The following is a 16683-nucleotide window of genomic DNA, read 5'->3' on the forward strand; positions in this document are numbered from 1 at the left end:
TTTTGAGTTCAAGTGTCACGTCCATAACGCTGGAATTCCTCTTAAGCTACATGCTGCAAAAATGTTTTGTTTCGGTCAAATTCCGTTGAGGATTCCTTCTTTTTTTCGAACAAATACCCGAAATATACTCAACAAAAATAAAAACTTTACACTCGTTTCAAAGTCAGTAATTTGAACATTTTGGAAAATAGGTTTGAAATAACGATTGTATTCAATTATCTTGTCATTAAAGATGCTATAGCATACAGATCATGTTCGTCATGGAATCGGTTCCACCGGAAATGCGACGACGATGTCCATGATCAAAAACTGTGAGTCACAACTTAATGAAATCATGTCAATATCGGGTGTGTCCTCCATGGGCGTTCACAACTGCGATACAACGTCTCCTCATGGATTGGATGATGCGTCTGAACACAGCTTGGGGAATGCGCCGCCATGCATAGGCGGTTTTAAACGGGGGCCAGAGGGGGCCAGTGCCCCTGTAAAATTGCTCCTGGCCCCTGTTGTGGCCCCTGTGCTGAACAGATAATAAGATTTATTAATTTCGATGTGCACTGGCTCGAAGATCGGAACTGACATGACGGAGTGTTCTACACGGACTCCTTAAAGCGCTACACGCACACTGTTACCTGCAGCAGAAAGACCAGCAGCAGCGCGAATTGTAAACTTCGGACGTGAGTGATAACAGCTGTCACGTCCGAAGTTTTTTGATTGAAAAGCCATCAGATACAGTAGCGTTGACACGTTTCACTGAGCCATATAAAGAAGTATTTTTTTGAGCTCTTTAGACTATGCAAAATAGCTGTGGCACTCCCAGTGAGCTCTGCCTCTTGTGAGCGGAGTTTCTCCACTTTGAAACTGGTGAAGACCTACGGTACCTCCGATCCACCATTAGTGAGGAGCGTCTAAGCAATCTTGGTGTGCTCAGCATTGAATCCAGAAGGTCCAAGGCTTTGAACCTTGATGCATTTGTAGACCGTTTCTCAAGGAGTCACAATCGCAGAATCTTGTTGTTGTAGTGTTTCAGCCTGCTGTGAATGCTATAGGGTGATTCTGAGACCACTGTATGTGAATTTATTTTTTCTTTCTATTTTCCCCCCTGCTGTACATAAAGAGTGAGATGACCTTGTGATTTAGATAAAGATAGTGATTGTACATTCAAGTCTCATGTTGTGAAAGAAAATTCATGCTGTGAATTTAAAAAGTGTCATTGGACAGATAAAAGGTTCATTGTATGCAAAAATAGAAATCTTATTTTACAAAAAAGAGAAACATGGTTTTAAGATTTATTGAGCACAATTTATTTTATGTTTAGGCTATTGAGACAATGTTTATCTCATTGTATTTATGCTCAATGTATTTTGTTTTGGTTTTAAATAAACTAAACAAAACATTTTGAACGCTTAAATATTGCCATGTTTTTTCCTTATATGTGCCCCCCTGAAAAAACACTGGCCCCACCTCGGCCCCCCTAGTAATTTTGGTCTAGAACCGCCACTGCCGCCATGTTTGTACCAACATGGCACCAAGCTCCTGCAAGTTCTGTGGAGGGTTCCTTACGGTCGGCTGTGGTGCCAGTTTGATGGAGACGTGTCTGGAGACTATGGATGGTCTGTCAACTGCATCCCATAACCCTCGCAACGTCAGTGACGGCTGTTCCCATATTCAGCATGCCAATGGCACGTTCACGCTGAATGTTTGACAGTCGTGGCATTGCAAATTAACGAATAATTAACCATAAAACCTTGTTTTTCTGAGATGACCCTCTACTCTGCTACCGTGAGATCAATTGCACGTGTATCAATAGGTCACGTCACTTGTGTCACGTGGAAACGTGATTTTAGCGTGCAGTGCTCTCGCACGTGCTACGTAGGCCCGACCAGTAGAATGAATGTGTGACGTAATGCCCTTGACAATGCATTTAACCATAATCACAGCAAGAACTCTTTCAAGAAAAGTTTCTAAACACTATTTGAAAAATAATGAGTGTCAAGTTTTTATTTTTGCTGAGTATATAAAATAATCGATGGTGCGTATGAAAAAGGCTTTGGACGAAATGCCCTGTATCCTCCCCCGGCACAAAGTGCAGAGGGGGATATAGGAATGGAGTCTGTCCATTTCAATCTGGACAAGTTTTCTCAGAAACTACATAAGCTACATCAATGACACTTTGCATGCTCATACTACTGAAAAAAGCTAGGCAGCGTTTTATAAAGGTGTTGTAGCACTTACAATATCATAAGTCAATATTAACCCATTGACGCCGGATGCTGCGTCACGCAACATTGCCCCTAGCGCCGGTTGTTGCATAATGCAACATTGCCCCAAATGCCGGTTGCTGCATGACGCAGCATTGTTGATTTGTCATTATTTTCAAGACTCATCTATGTGTTAGTGTTAATGCTGAATGAGCATGATCCAATAAAAGCAGAGAATTTTATCTTTTAAATGCAACTTATTTCATGTCTTTATGTGCTTCAGAGGCTGAGATATTTAATTTTTCATAGGCGTTTTCAATTAATTATTTTTATTTCAGAAAACCCTCAGGCAGATGGGGACCTTTTCTAAAAACTGGCTTACGCATTTGCAGACGTTTTTTTTTTTTTGTAGGCGTTTCAGGCGTCAATGGGTTAAAGCAATGGGCTTATAAAGGTTTAAGTATTAAGAGGTGTTAAGATGCTCGTGGCGGTGGATAGTGATGACCATGTCGTCTTGTTGTTTCAGGATTATGTTTTACAGCCCGATGGTACAATCACCCCTGTGGCCAAAGTGCATAACCTGGTGCTCGATGAACAGCGAGCCGGAGAGATCCTAACGTTAGCCCAGGTGCCTCCTGATCATTTGCTGTTATTAATATTGGATAAAAAAAGTATATGTACAGTGGTGCTTGAAAGTTTGTGAACCCTTTAGAATTTTCTATATTTCTGCATAAATATAGAACATCAGATTTTCACACAAGTCCTAAAAGTAGATAAAGAGAACCCAGTTAAACAAATGAGACAAAAATATTATACTTGGTCATTTATTTATTGAGGGAAATGATTCAATATTACATATCTGTGAGTGGCAAAAGTATGTGAACCTCTAGGATTAGCAGTTAATTTGAAGGTGAAATTCGAGTCAGGTGTTTTCAATCAATGGGATGACAATCAGGTGTGAGCGGGCACCCTGTTTTATTTAAAGAACAGGGATCTATCAAAGTCTAAGCTTCACAACACATGTTTGTGGAAGTGTATCATGGCACGAACAAAGGAGATTTCTGAGGACCTCAGAAAAAGCGTTGTTGATGCTCATCAGGCTGGAAAAGGTTACAAAACCATCTCTAAAGAGTTTGGACTCCACCAATCCACAGTCAGACAGATTGTGTATAAATGGAGGAAATTCAAGACCATTGTTACCCTCCCCAGGAGTGGTCGACCAACAAATGGCCCTTTTCCACTACCCTTTTTCAGCTCGCTTCAGCCCGACACGGCTCGCGTTTCGACTACCTCAGAGCAGCACGACTCAGCTCGCTTCAGCCCTACTCAGCACCCAAAACTCGCACGGTTTTGGAGTGGGGCTGAAGCGAGCCAAACCGAGCCAAGTGGGGCTAGGGGCGTGAGCAGACACTCCCCTGTGCACTGATTGGTGAGGAGGAGTGTCCTCACACGCCCCACGAGCACGCTGGGATCTTTAAACACCGTAAACCCGGAAGAAGAAGAATTACGAATTACGAGAATTTCTGAAGCCTTATGCGCCTCGCCTCATCTATACGCTCTTGCCAGTATCTGTTGGCGTTGTCGGTGACAACAAGCCACAGCACCAAGACCAGCAACACTAATGACTCCATGTCCTCCATGTTTATTGTTTACTATCCGGGTTGTGAGACTACCGCTTAAAAGGTCACTGATGTCACTGTTTGCGCCGCCTAACGACATCATGTGACGTCCACCCACTTTCGCTAACTCCACCCAATGTGTCCACCCACTTCCAGCCAGCACGGTTCAGCGCGGTTGTAGTCGAAATGCAACTCCAACAGCCCCACTCAGCTCGACTCAGCCCAACTCAGCACGGCACGACTCAGCCGCGTTTGTAGCGGAAAGGCGGCAAAAGATCACTCCAAGAGCAAGGCGTGTAATAGTCGGCGAGGTCACAAAGGCCTCTCTCACATTGGCTAATGTTCATGAGTCCACCATCAGGAGAACACTGAACAACAATGGTGTGCATGGCAGGGTTGCAAGGAGAAAGCCACTGCTCTCCAAAAAGAACATTGCTGCTCGTCTGCAGTTTGCTAAAGATCACGTGGACAAGCCAGAAGGCTATTGGAAAAATGTTTTGTGGACAGATGAGACCAAAATAGAACTTTTTTGGTTTAAATGAGAAGCGTTATGTTTGGAGAAAGGAAAATCCTGCATTCCAGCATAAGAACCTTATCCCATCTGTGAAACATGGTGGTGGTAGTATCATGGTTTGGGCCTGTTTTGCTGCATCTGGGCCAGGACGGCTTGCCACCATTGATGGAACAATGAATTCTGAATTATACCAGCGAATTCTAAAGGAAAATTTCAGGACATTTGTCCATGAACTGAATCTCAAGAGAAGGTGGGTCATGCAGCAAGACAACGACCCTAAGCACACAAGTCGTTCTACCAAAGAATGGTTAAAGAAGAATAAAGTTAATGTTTTGGAATGGCCAAGTCAAAGTCCTGACCTTAATCCAATGGAAATGTTGTGGAAGGACCTGAAGCGAGCAGTTCATGTGAGGAAACCCACCAACATCCCAGAGTTGAAGCTGTTCTGTCCGGAGGAACGGGTTAAAATTCCTCCAAGCCGGTGTGCAGGACTGATCAACAGTTACCGGAAACGTTTAGTTGCAGTTATTGCTGCACAAGGGGGTCACACCAGATACTGAAAGCAAAGGTTCACATACTTTTGCCACTCACAGATATGTAATATTGGATCATTTCCCTCAATAAATAAATGACCAAGTATAATATTTTTTGTCTCGTTTGTTTAACTGGGTTCTCTTTATCTACTTTTAGGACTTGTGTGAAAATCTGATGATGTTTTCGGTCATATTTATGCAGAAATATAGGAAATTCTAAAGGGTTCACAAACTTTCAAGCACCACTGTATGAGAGATTGCAGTCTACTGTAGTAGTACTAAGTAAAGTAGAAAACAAAGCAACATCTTCAAGGTTGTAACTCCAATCCCTTTATTTCGTAGTAGACTTTGCGTGATGTGCAGTTGTGGATTTTGTTTGCTTCCTCCACCAGGCTCTTCGAGAGCAGCAGTCTCTGCCCAGGCATGCGGTTCCTCCCCGACCTACTCTTCTTCCAGGCACCCAATCCCTGCCTGGCTCCAATTCTGCCATGCTGCGCCTCCAGTTCTGCTCCGCCCAAGCCATTGCAGATGGCTCCGCCTCAACAACCATTCGCAAAGCCAAGCTCCTCCCTCCACTTCTCCCCTCTGAGGCAATCAGGCTTGAGAATGGTATTACTACACTCAACCTTCTCCCCGCTGTTGAGCATGCAGACTTGGGGAAGCACGCAGAGGAAGAGGTGTTGATCATTCATCCCTACGAGTGCTCCGAATGCAACCTGCTGTTCAGCACTCCAGAAGACTTTCTGCACCACCAGGGAGAGCACTTTCTGGCTCAGGACAAAGAAAGTGGGGGCGCTGGGGTCATGTTCGGGTACGAAGACGGTGCTAGAGTGAGGGAAGATGAAGGAAGGAAAGGTGAGGTGAGAGACGAGGGGAGGAAGGCAGAGCAGGGGAAAGGCCATGGAGGACAGCGGACGTGCACGGCCCGGTTGGCGGGTCTCGGGGTGAATTCATCCATTTCGTCCGCAAACCTGCGATGTGAGGAGTGCAAGAGAACTTTCACCACAGCCAATCGGCTGGCGGCACATCTCCGAGTGCACGAGCAAGGAACACACGAATGCCCTGAATGCGACAAGGTGTTCAAGAAGTTGGGATCACTGCATACACACATGCGCACGCACTCCGGGGAGGCCCGCTATCTGTGTGTGGACTGTGGGCACAGCTTCACTACAGAAATGACCCTCATCATACACAGGTAAAGAAATGAGGAGAGCTTTCTGGTAAACGGTTCTACCACAAAATCGAGTCGTATATGAGCTGATCAGCCATGTACGACCAGATTGAGTGGAATAACCGTTTTATTCGATCCACATTCACTGGATTTTGAGAAACGGACCTTTTTTTTTTTTTGCAAATTGGATAAAGAAAAACTTTATACAAAACGTCTGACAAAATCATTTCCGCTTAGGCCACACCAATTTAATTAGTTGGTTCTTGGATTTTTTCAGGAAAAATATGAAGCGAGCGAGCGAAATAAAAATCAAATTAAAAAAATGCTCTGATGGTAAAATTAGCGGTGGAAATAGAGGGCTTTCATAATAGAGAAACAAAACAAAGACAATACATTATTGTTACACATTTCATATGGCAGGCGGCACGGTGGTGTAGTGGTTAGCGCTGTCGCCTCACAGCAAGAAGGTCCGGGTTCGAGCCCCGTGTCCGGCGAGGGCCTTTCTGTGCAGTTTGCATGTTCTCCCCGTGTCCGCGTGGGTTTCCTCCGGGTGCTCCGGTTTCCCCCACAGTCCAAAGACATGCAGGTTAGGTTAACTGGTGACTCTAAATTGACCGTAGGTGTGAATGTGAGTGTGAATGGTTGTCTGTGTCTATGCGTCAGCCCTGTGATGACCTGGCGACTTGTCCAGGGTGTACCCCGCCTTTCACCCGTAGTCAGCTGGGATAGGCTCCAGCTTGCCTGCGACCCTGTAGAAGGATAAAGTGGCTACAGATAATGAGATGAGATTTCATATGGCTCTTTTAATAGCTTGTCTTATTTCCACCCATGTGCATTAAGGATAATTGAAAATAAAAGTCTGAAACAACAGTCTTCATTTTTTCCTTTTATTTGTCAGAATGCCATCTCTCTGCACGTCTTTTATCAGGCAAACCAGTAAACGGACTGAATTCCAGTCAATTGAACATCTACAATGCACAGAAAAAAAGGTTTGACCAGGAGTAGGCTAATTCTGATGGCTAAATACTTCAAATGATTTTTTTTTTTTTGCCCCTCACATCAATCAATGAAATATATAAATCAGACCCACCTCCACAGAGTCGTTGTCCAAGTTGGCACATCGCAGGGTAACAAGTTCACGGCATCTTGAGTACAACTGTGCAAAGTTTTCCCCCTCTTGAATTTCGACACACCTGTCAAAGATTTTACGCTTCTGTTCGCTGAATATCCTAACAATCACGAACACAGGCTTTGCAGGATTCCCCTCCACAGGCATGTTTCTTCCACAAGTCTTTATCTAAAGTGAAAGGGGCGATTTGATTGGTTTTCGACGTCACGTGACCTCAACCTGCAGTCTTCAGAATTTTGAACCATCAGCCATGATGTTTTTCTGTTGGTGGGAGTCTGATTTCGATTTTTTTTTTTTTTCCATTTTGCATTTTCTTCAAGCGGCGATTCTGAGAACCAGCTAATCAAATTGGTGTGGCCTTAGAATGTAAACAAACCAGTGGAATGACATGTGCAATTTGTGAAAAATGTGTGTATCCTTGGGGGAAAAAAAATCATCTTACCATCAAATACTTTAATTCCATATTTTGTTGCCCTTTTTTTTTTTTTTTTTTGTATTTTTGGGGTTTTGTTTTCGATTAGAGGTTTTATTCTAGGGGTGTTCGCACGGCAACTTTTACTCCGGTGTAGCACCGGGGCTGCCCCGGTAGAGCGTTCACACGGTACAAAGTTATACCGGTGTAGCCCCTGAAAGCTGCTTAAACCGGTGCAAATCTAACCCTGCTCGGGAGGTGGTTTAAGAAATTTACTCCGGAGTAAATGCTAGTTTGCGGGGCAGCACTGATATAAAATGGGACGTCTGAATGCTACAGGGGTAGACTCGCTACGCGTGAGGAGAGTTGATTACATACGGGCATTGCATAATTTGCATCCTGGTATTTTGCGCTTCCAAAGTGGCGAATATCAACAACAACAGAACTGCGTGTCTTCCAGTGTTGCCAGATTGGGTGGTTTTAAGTGCATTTTGGCGGATTTGAACATATTTTGGGCTGGAAACCGTCAGCAGTATCTGGCAACACTGGTGTCTTCATCCACGTTGTTTTCCCGGCGCTTGGTGATGCCATGACGACCGGGAAAAGGAAGAACATTTTCACGCATGCGCATATTTCATTTCCGCATCATTACTATCGTATAGCACGGTCGCAAAAACTGCCGTGTGAACGCAAGTGGGGCTGCACCGGTGCTAACACGCTTCTCTCTAGTAAGCAGGTTTGTGACGTGTTAACGCTCCACAAAATTTACACCGGTGTAAGATATATCGCAACAAAATACATTGATGCAAATACAACCCCGATTCCATAAAAGTTGGGACAAAGTACAAATTGTAAATAAAAATGGAATGCAATGATGTGGAAGTTTCAAAAGTCCATATTTTATTCAGAATAGAACATAGATGACATATCAAATGTTTAAACTGAGAAAATGTATCATTTAAAGAGAAAAATTAGGTGATTTTAAATTTCATGACAACACATCTCAAAAAAGTTGGGACAAGGCCATGTTTCCCACTGTGAGACATCCCCTTTTCTCTTTACAACAGTCTGTAAACGTCTGGGGACTGAGGAGACAAGTTGCTCAAGTTTAGGGATAGGAATGTTAACCCATTCTTGTCTAATGTAGGATTCTAGTTGCTCAACTGTCTTGGGTCTTTTTTTGTTGTATCTTCCGTTTTATGATGCGCCAAATGTTTTCTATGGGTGAAAGATCTGGACTGCAGGCTGGCCAGTTCAGTACCCGGACCCTTCTTCTACGCAGCCATGATGCTGTAATTGATGCAGTATGTGGTTTGGCATTGTCATGTTGGAAAATGCAAGGTCTTCCCTGAAAGAGACGTCGTCTGGATGGGAGCGTATGTTGCTCTAGAACCTGGATATACCTTTCAGCATTGATGGTGTCTTTCCAGATGTGTAAGCTGCCCATGCCACACGCACTAATGCAACCCCATACCATCAGAGATGCAGGCTTCGGAACTGAGCGCTGATAACAACTCGGGTCGTCCTTCTCCTCTTTAGTCCGAATGACACGGCGTCCCTGATTTCCATAAAGAACTTCAAATTTTGATTCGTCTGACCACAGAACAGTTTTCCACTTTGCCACAGTCCATTTTAAATGAGCCTTGGCCCAGAGAAGACGTCTGCGCTTCTGGATCATGTTTAGATACGGCTTCTTCTTTGAACTATAGAGTTTTAGCTGGCAACGGCGGATGGCACGGTGAATTGTGTTCACAGATAATGTTCTCTGGAAATATTCCTGAGCCCATTTTGTGATTTCCAATACAGAAGCATGCCTGTATGTGATGCAGTGCCGTCTAAGGGCCCGAAGATCACGGGCACCCAGTATGGTTTTCCGACCTTGACCCTTACGCACAGAGATTCTTCCAGATTCTCTGAATCTTTTGATGATATTATGCACTGTAGATGATGATATGTTCAAACTCTTTGCAATTTTACACTGTCGAACTCCTTTCTGATATTGCTCCACTATTTGTCGGCGCAGAATTAGGGGGATTGGTGATCCTCTTCCCATCTTTACTTCTGAGAGCCGCTGCCACTCCAAGATGCTCTTTTTATACCCAGTCATGTTAATGACCTATTGCCAATTGACCTAATGAGTTGCAGTTTGGTCCTCCAGCTGTTCCTTTTTTGTACCTTTAACTAGGGCTGGGCGATTTTACGATTACGATGTTATTCACGATATAAAATCTCTACGATTAGAAATTAGACACATACGATATGCCTACGATAAGCCTACGTCTTCAATAAAATTACTTCATCCGAAGTTTTGACAGACACGCGAATAGCCAATCATAACTAAACAGTACCGCACGAACCAATCAGTTGGAAGAGAGCCACGTCAAGTTAGGTTGCATGCGCACACAAACACACACGTGTAGCAGCAACGCACAGCATGGCTGTGGTGAAGTTTGCAGGAGCGCGGCATTTCTCCAACAAAGCGTGAAACAAAGTGATTATAAAAATGAGCGAGAAGCCGACTGACCGGAGTTCTGAACAGGAAAGTCAGAGCACTGCCCTGGAGGACATCGTTGAAAAGAAGGGCCAGAGATCTTCGGTTGTGTGGAGGTATTTTGGATATTTAAAATCGGACATACAACAAAGTGTTACACAAAACCTTAAACACACTGACGTACAGGATTGCACTTTTTTTCTCCTTGCAGCATAAGGTTTACACGTCAATATGTCTTTGTTTATTTGAAAGCTGCTAGAATTTGCACAAATGATTAACAATGGTATATAGTTTTTATTTTTCAGTTTCAGTTTATTCATTTGAATAAAAAGAACAAAAGAATGTGCATCCAGTTTGTTTTGGTTCTGTGAAACTTGAAGGCTTGTTGAGCTATTTTTGTTAATTAGGAAGGAACTACTAATTTGTAATGTTCATATTTTGAGCAGAAAATTAAAGAAAATACAAAAATGGTGATTTGATTTATATCGTGATATATATCGTTATCGAAAATTTTGAAAAAATATATCGTGATATAATTTTTTCTCATATCGCCCAGCCCTACCTTTAACTTTTCCAGCCTCTTATTGCCCCTGTCCCAACTTTTTTGAGATGTGTTGCTGTCATGAAATTTCAAATGAGCCAATATTTGGCATGAAATTTCAAAATGTCTCACTTTCAACATTTGATATGTTGTCTATGTTCTATTGTGAATACAATATCAGTTTTTGAGACTTGTAAATTATTGCATTCCGTTTTTATTTACAATTTGTACTTTGTCCCAACTTTTTTGGAATCGGGGTTGTATGTGCCATGTGAGAACACCCCTTTTGTCCTCGGTTGGTTCAGCAACACGCTCTGCCGTTATTTTATTTTATTTTTTTTCTCTACTCACGGCATATGAGCTGATATCCTTGTAGTAGAGTAGCCAATCGGAGCATGCGATGGCTCATATCCAGTGAATGTGGATAGAATATAAAGATGTATTCTCTCTGACTAAAATATGTCATGAATGCCTTGTGATAAATGCTTCTTTTGCTTTCGTTTTTCCAGGAAGTCCCATACATCGGAGCCTCTCCACAGGTGTCCATTCTGTGCCAAAACCTTCACCAATATGACCAAGTTTCTTTACCATCGCCGCACTCATACTAACCGTGAACCAGTCAGCTCTGCCTCCACAGTAATGTTCTGAACACACCTAGTAAAACGTTCCATACGAGTCTGATTAATAAACAGTACGGGTCTGTATGAAACACACATTCAGCTTGTTCATTTTCTTCCTGTGCAGGTTACACTGGCTCAGCGGATGCCTCTGTCTATTATGCAAAGGGCAAGAGAACGAGAGGCCGTGTGGAGAAAACAGAAACAAGCAGCGCTTACAGCTCCTATAAGTGCCAGCACGGACACGGGCGAGAGCATTCTGGAGGCTACACCTTCTCTCCCTCAGGCTACTACAGCAGTAGAGAACGGAGTGGATTCGAAGGATCCGGCCACAGAAGAAGCACAAAAGCAACAAGCAAACATGGACATGGAACATTCTGACAAATGGCAGGCTCCCATTACGGAAGACGACATCAAGTTACCTTGCTCTACCTGCAATAAAACCTTTAGTTCCAAAATCCGTTTGCTAAGTCACCGGCGAACGGCGCACTCCAGCGAGCGCCGCTTCAAGTGTAACGTATGTGGAAAGCCTTTCAAGAAGCAGATCCATCTGAGGAACCACCTGCGCACGCACACGGGCGAGCGGCCCTTCCAGTGCAGCGTGTGCGGCAAGACCTTTTCTTCCCTGGCCAACCTCACGCGCCACGGCCTGACTCACACCGGGGTGCGGCCGTACCGCTGTGACGTGTGTCACAGGGCTTTCACGCAGTCCTCTAATCTGCGCCAGCACCGCCTGCTCCACAGTAACCCAACACCCTCAGCATGTCCCGACTGCTCAGCCACGTTCATCCGGCCAGCGAAGCTCGTAGCACATAGATTCCTTCACCATCCAGGGGCACCAGCGCCATACCCCTGCTTGCATTGCCCTAAAGGGTTCTTGCGCAAGAAGCAAAAGGATTTGCACTGCCTGGAAGAACACCCTAAGTTGACCCACCCTTTTACAGATGCTACTAATGAATCAGGGCTCAAAGGTCAGCAGACATCTACTGAAGGTGTAGAGCAGGCTGCTCTTCTCGTCCCGAAGCCAAATTTGGACTGCACCATTTGTGGGAAGCGCCTGAACTCGGCGGCGAATCTACGCCTCCATCAGTTGAGCCACGGAATGGGACCGGGCCGCCCATGTGGCTCCAGGTCAGCCTCTGGGAAATCGCACCCATGTCCCGTGTGTGGGAAGTTGTTTGTTTCGGCGTCAAGCGTCACGTTGCACCAGCGCGTTCACACCGGCGAGAGGCCGTACCCTTGTGCTGTCTGCGGCAAGCGCTTCCGACAGAACACCCACCTGCGCGAGCACCTGCGCACGCACTCGGGCGAGCGGCCATTTCGCTGCGAGTTCTGCAGTAAGGGTTTTGTGCAGAGCATGCATCTGGTTGAGCACAGACGAACACACACTGGGGAAAGGCCGCACACGTGCGCAGAATGCGGGAAGACCTTCAAGACCATCTCAAACCTGAGGAACCATCGCAAGACCCACAACAAGTCACAAGAAACCGAGCAAGGCAAAGATGCTAAACTGGAGACCACCACCAGCACCACAGTGGAGAGCAGCCTGGCAACACTTGCCGTGGTGAATGCCACAGATGGAAACTTTTGCCAACAGGGTGTCCAGCTGGGGCAGCCCCAGCTCATACAGATCCAGACTTCTGGTCTGGAGCAGGTATGTAACCATTATGGCTTAATGCTGTGCCAAAGTACACTCGAGTCAGTTAACAGGACTCCGATTTTTGCATCCCAGTCTCGTACTACTCTTATACCCCCCTCCTTTGGAGCAGGGGTATACTAGTTTACCTCTGTCCGTCTGTATCTCTGTCTGTCCTAAACACCCTTTTTCTCAGCAACCACAAATCATAGCCACTTGGTACCGAGCTTCAGCTTGGGGTTCTATACCGTGTTTACCAATTTCAGGTCTGTCGTACATCCACTTCCTATTTAACGACTGAATGTATTTTTGAAACACACAGGGTGGATTTACAAAATTTTCGTAACACTTTTCTCAGCAACTACAAATCACAACCGCTTGAGATTTAGTACTGAGCTTCAGCTTGGGGTTCTACAACCCTGATTCCAAAAAAGTTGGGACAAAGTACAAATTGTAAATAAAAACGGAATGCAATGATGTGGAAGATTCAAAATTCCATATTTTATTCAGAATAGAACATAGATGACATATCAAATGTTTAAACTGAGAAAATGTATCATTTAAAGAGAAAAATTAGGTGATTTTAAATTTCATGACAACACCACATCTCAAAAAAGTTGGGACAAGGCCATGTTTACCACTGTGAGACATCCCCTTTTCTCTTTACAACAGTCTGTAAACGTCTGGGGACTGAGGAGACAAGTTGCTCAAGTTTAGGGATAGGAATGTTAACCCATTCTTGTCTAATGTAGGATTCTAGTTGCTCAACTGTCTTAGGTCTTTTTTGTCGTATCTTCCGTTTTATGATGCGCCAAATGTTTTCTATGGGTGAAAGATCTGGACTGCAGGCTGGCCAGTTCAGTACCCAGACCCTTCTTCTACGCAGCCATGATGCTGTAATTGATGCAGTATGTGGTTTGGCATTGTCATGTTGGAAAATGCAAGGTCTTCCCTGAAAGAGACGTCGTCTGGATGGGAGCATATGTTGCTCTAGAACCTGGATATACCTTTCAGCATTGATGGTGTCTTTCCAGATGTGTAAGCTGCCCATGCCACACGCACTAATGCAACCCCATACCATCAGAGATGCAGGCTTCTGAACTGAGCGCTGATAACTTGGGTCGTCCTTCTCCTCTTTAGTCCGAATGACACGGCGTCCCTGATTTCCATAAAGAACTTCAAATTTTGGTTCGTCTGACCACAGAACAGTTTTCCACTTTGCCACAGTCCATTTTAAATGAGCCTTGGCCCAGAGAAGACGTCTGCGCTTCTGGATCATGTTTAGATACGGCTTCTTCTTTGAACTACGTATAGAGTTTTAGCTGGCAACGGCGGATGGCACGGTGAATTGTGTTCACAGATAATGTTCTCTGGAAATATTCCTGAGCCCATTTTGTGATTTCCAATACAGAAGCATGCCTGTATGTGATGCAGTGCCATCTAAGGGCCCGAAGATCACGGGCACCCAGTATGGTTTTCCGGCCTTGACCCTTACGCACAGAGATTCTTCCAGATTCTCTGAATCTTTTGATGATATTATGCACTGTAGATGATGATCTGTTGAAACTCTTTGCAGTTTTACACTGTCGAGCTCCTTTCTGATATTGCTCCACTATTTGCCAGCGCAGAATTAGGGGGATTGGTGATAGAGCCCTGCACTCCCGCGGGACCCGACGCAAAGCAGTGCGGCATGGGACAAATTTTGAAAGCTCGTTGCGGGTGGGAGGGGGAGTGCACAATGCGGGAGCGGGCGGGAGAGGTGATAAGCTGCAGTCCCGCTAACTAAAAACGTGTTTAAAATAAAATGTATAAATTATTAATTTATGTCTATCATATATAATTTGTGCTGGATATTTTATTTGGCATTAATAAAACATTTTAAGATGCCTAAGTTTGCGGATGGGGTCTAATCTCGCGTACGTTTCCGATTCCTTTCCGCTCTTCCGTGTTTGAGATCTCCGATCATGGCAGAAGAGCAGAGCTCCTCTAGTGAAGCTCACAGTGCTTCAGAAGTGCTGCATTTACCGTTAAAAAGTCAAGAGTCCTGAAATCAGACATTTGGGAAACATTTGTTTGGGAAACGCACCCCTGAACGTGAGCTGTAGATATTTATGCTCAAATCCACTCAAAGTAGTGGGCGGGGCACCATCATGCTGTGTCTTTAAATTATATTAATTTCTTATAGGCCTACTTGTATTTCCTCGAATGTAAATGTGAGGAGTGACATATAAGCTATGTACAATGTACAGTATTAATATCCACTGTAGATTTTGGTAGGTGTGTTGGGTATCTCTGTAAAGCCTCGGCTGCGCATGCCACCTGGCAACGGGCACCCTCGCTCCGTGCGCTAGGTGAAGGATCGGTCAGTGACTACGTTTACATGCACATCCAAATCGAGCTGCTGTCGGTAATCGAGCAAAGGGTCCCAGCAGGGTGCCAGAGAAATCCAATCCTACATGCACACAATGAAATCGAGCTATTGTGTGAGGTACATTGTGCACCCGAGCCACAGGTGGCGCTACACGCCCCATCGTGTTGGTACACTTCCAGTTGTTGTCATGAAGAAGAGCTATTCAAGAGTGTAAACAAAGTTATCAGTTCCGTGTTCTCCATTGCGCGTTTTTCTCCCGTCCATGAATTTTAATATATTCAACTCCTTAAGCTGAATGAGCATGAACTCTGCTCCAGAAGTGCACGTTTCTGCTCGCCATTTTCTCTTCTTCGTTTGTTCCTCCTGACCTCTTCTGCTGCTCGCTACTACTGTTGTCATGCCGACCGAGGCTGTCGTGTTTCCCGCTTGTGGTCTCGTCACTTCCGGAAGGGGCAGTGCTGAAGTAAGTAGCTCGACTACGTAGCTCGATAGGGTATACATGCACTAAGTAGCTCGGCAGAAATCGCATAATCTAGGTCGCGTAGCTCGATTACGAGAAATCAAGTTCGGTTCAATTTCAGCCGAATTAAGGTGTATACATGGTATTTTGAACTTCGATTTCAGTCGAGCAACGGCAGAAATTCGATTCTGTCTATGTGCATGTAAACACACTGAGTGGAGAGCTCAGCATGTTTAATTCCCCAAGCCAATGACAAGAACTTTCGTGAGAAATAACGCGAACGTTTGCATCATGCGGGATTTGCGGGCGGGAGCGGGACTGAAAATCATAATTCTTTGCAGGAGAGGGCGGGACCGGGACTGCACAATGCGGGAGCGGGACTGAAAATTCTGTCCCGCGCAGACCTCTAATTGGTGATCCTCTTCCCATCTTTACTTCTGAGAGCCGCTGCCACTCCAAGATGCTCTTTTTATACCCAGTCATGTTAATGACCTATTGCCAATTGACCTAATGAGTTGCAGTTTGGTCCTCCAGCTGTTCCTTTTTTGTACCTTGAACTTTTCCAGCCTCTTATTGCCCCTGTCCCAACTTTTTTGAGATGTGTTGCTGTCATGAAATTTCAAATGAGCCAATATTTGGCATGAAATTTCAAAATGTCTCACTTTCGACATTTGATATGTTGTCTATGTTCTATTGGGAATACAGTATCAGTTTTTGAGATTTGTAAATGATTGCATTCTGTTTTTATTTATAATTTGTACTTTGTCCCAACTTTTTTGGAATCGGGGTTGTATACCCTGTATACCAATTTCAGGTCTGTCGCACATCCACTTCCTGTTTACTGACTGAATGTTTTTAAGAAAAATGTGAGAGATTTTCTCAGCAACTACAAACTACACTGCTCTTTACTTGTTTCAGAGTTAATTATTTGTTTCATAAGTGTCCTATTCCTTCGATTACTTCCGTTCTGATATAAGCGAGAGCGGGG

At 44.5% G+C, this 16683-nt stretch overlaps 1 protein-coding gene across 2 annotated transcripts in view; it reads left to right on the forward strand.

Annotated features, from left to right (window-relative positions):
• The window catches only part of znf526 (zinc finger protein 526), a 63097-nt gene that overhangs the window by 45567 nt on the left and 847 nt on the right, over window positions 1–16683 (forward strand). For both annotated transcript variants that reach the window (XM_060921534.1, XM_060921535.1), the window contains exons 4-7: window positions 2728–2829; window positions 5260–6062; window positions 11121–11247; window positions 11356–12882. In XM_060921534.1, coding sequence (XP_060777517.1) covers window positions 2728–2829; window positions 5260–6062; window positions 11121–11247; window positions 11356–12882 — 2559 coding nt within the window. The remainder of the gene's footprint in view (window positions 1–2727; window positions 2830–5259; window positions 6063–11120; window positions 11248–11355; window positions 12883–16683) is intronic.

The sequence above is a fragment of the Neoarius graeffei genome, chromosome 5, assembly GCF_027579695.1.
Source record: "Neoarius graeffei isolate fNeoGra1 chromosome 5, fNeoGra1.pri, whole genome shotgun sequence".
NCBI lineage: Eukaryota > Metazoa > Chordata > Actinopteri > Siluriformes > Ariidae > Neoarius > Neoarius graeffei.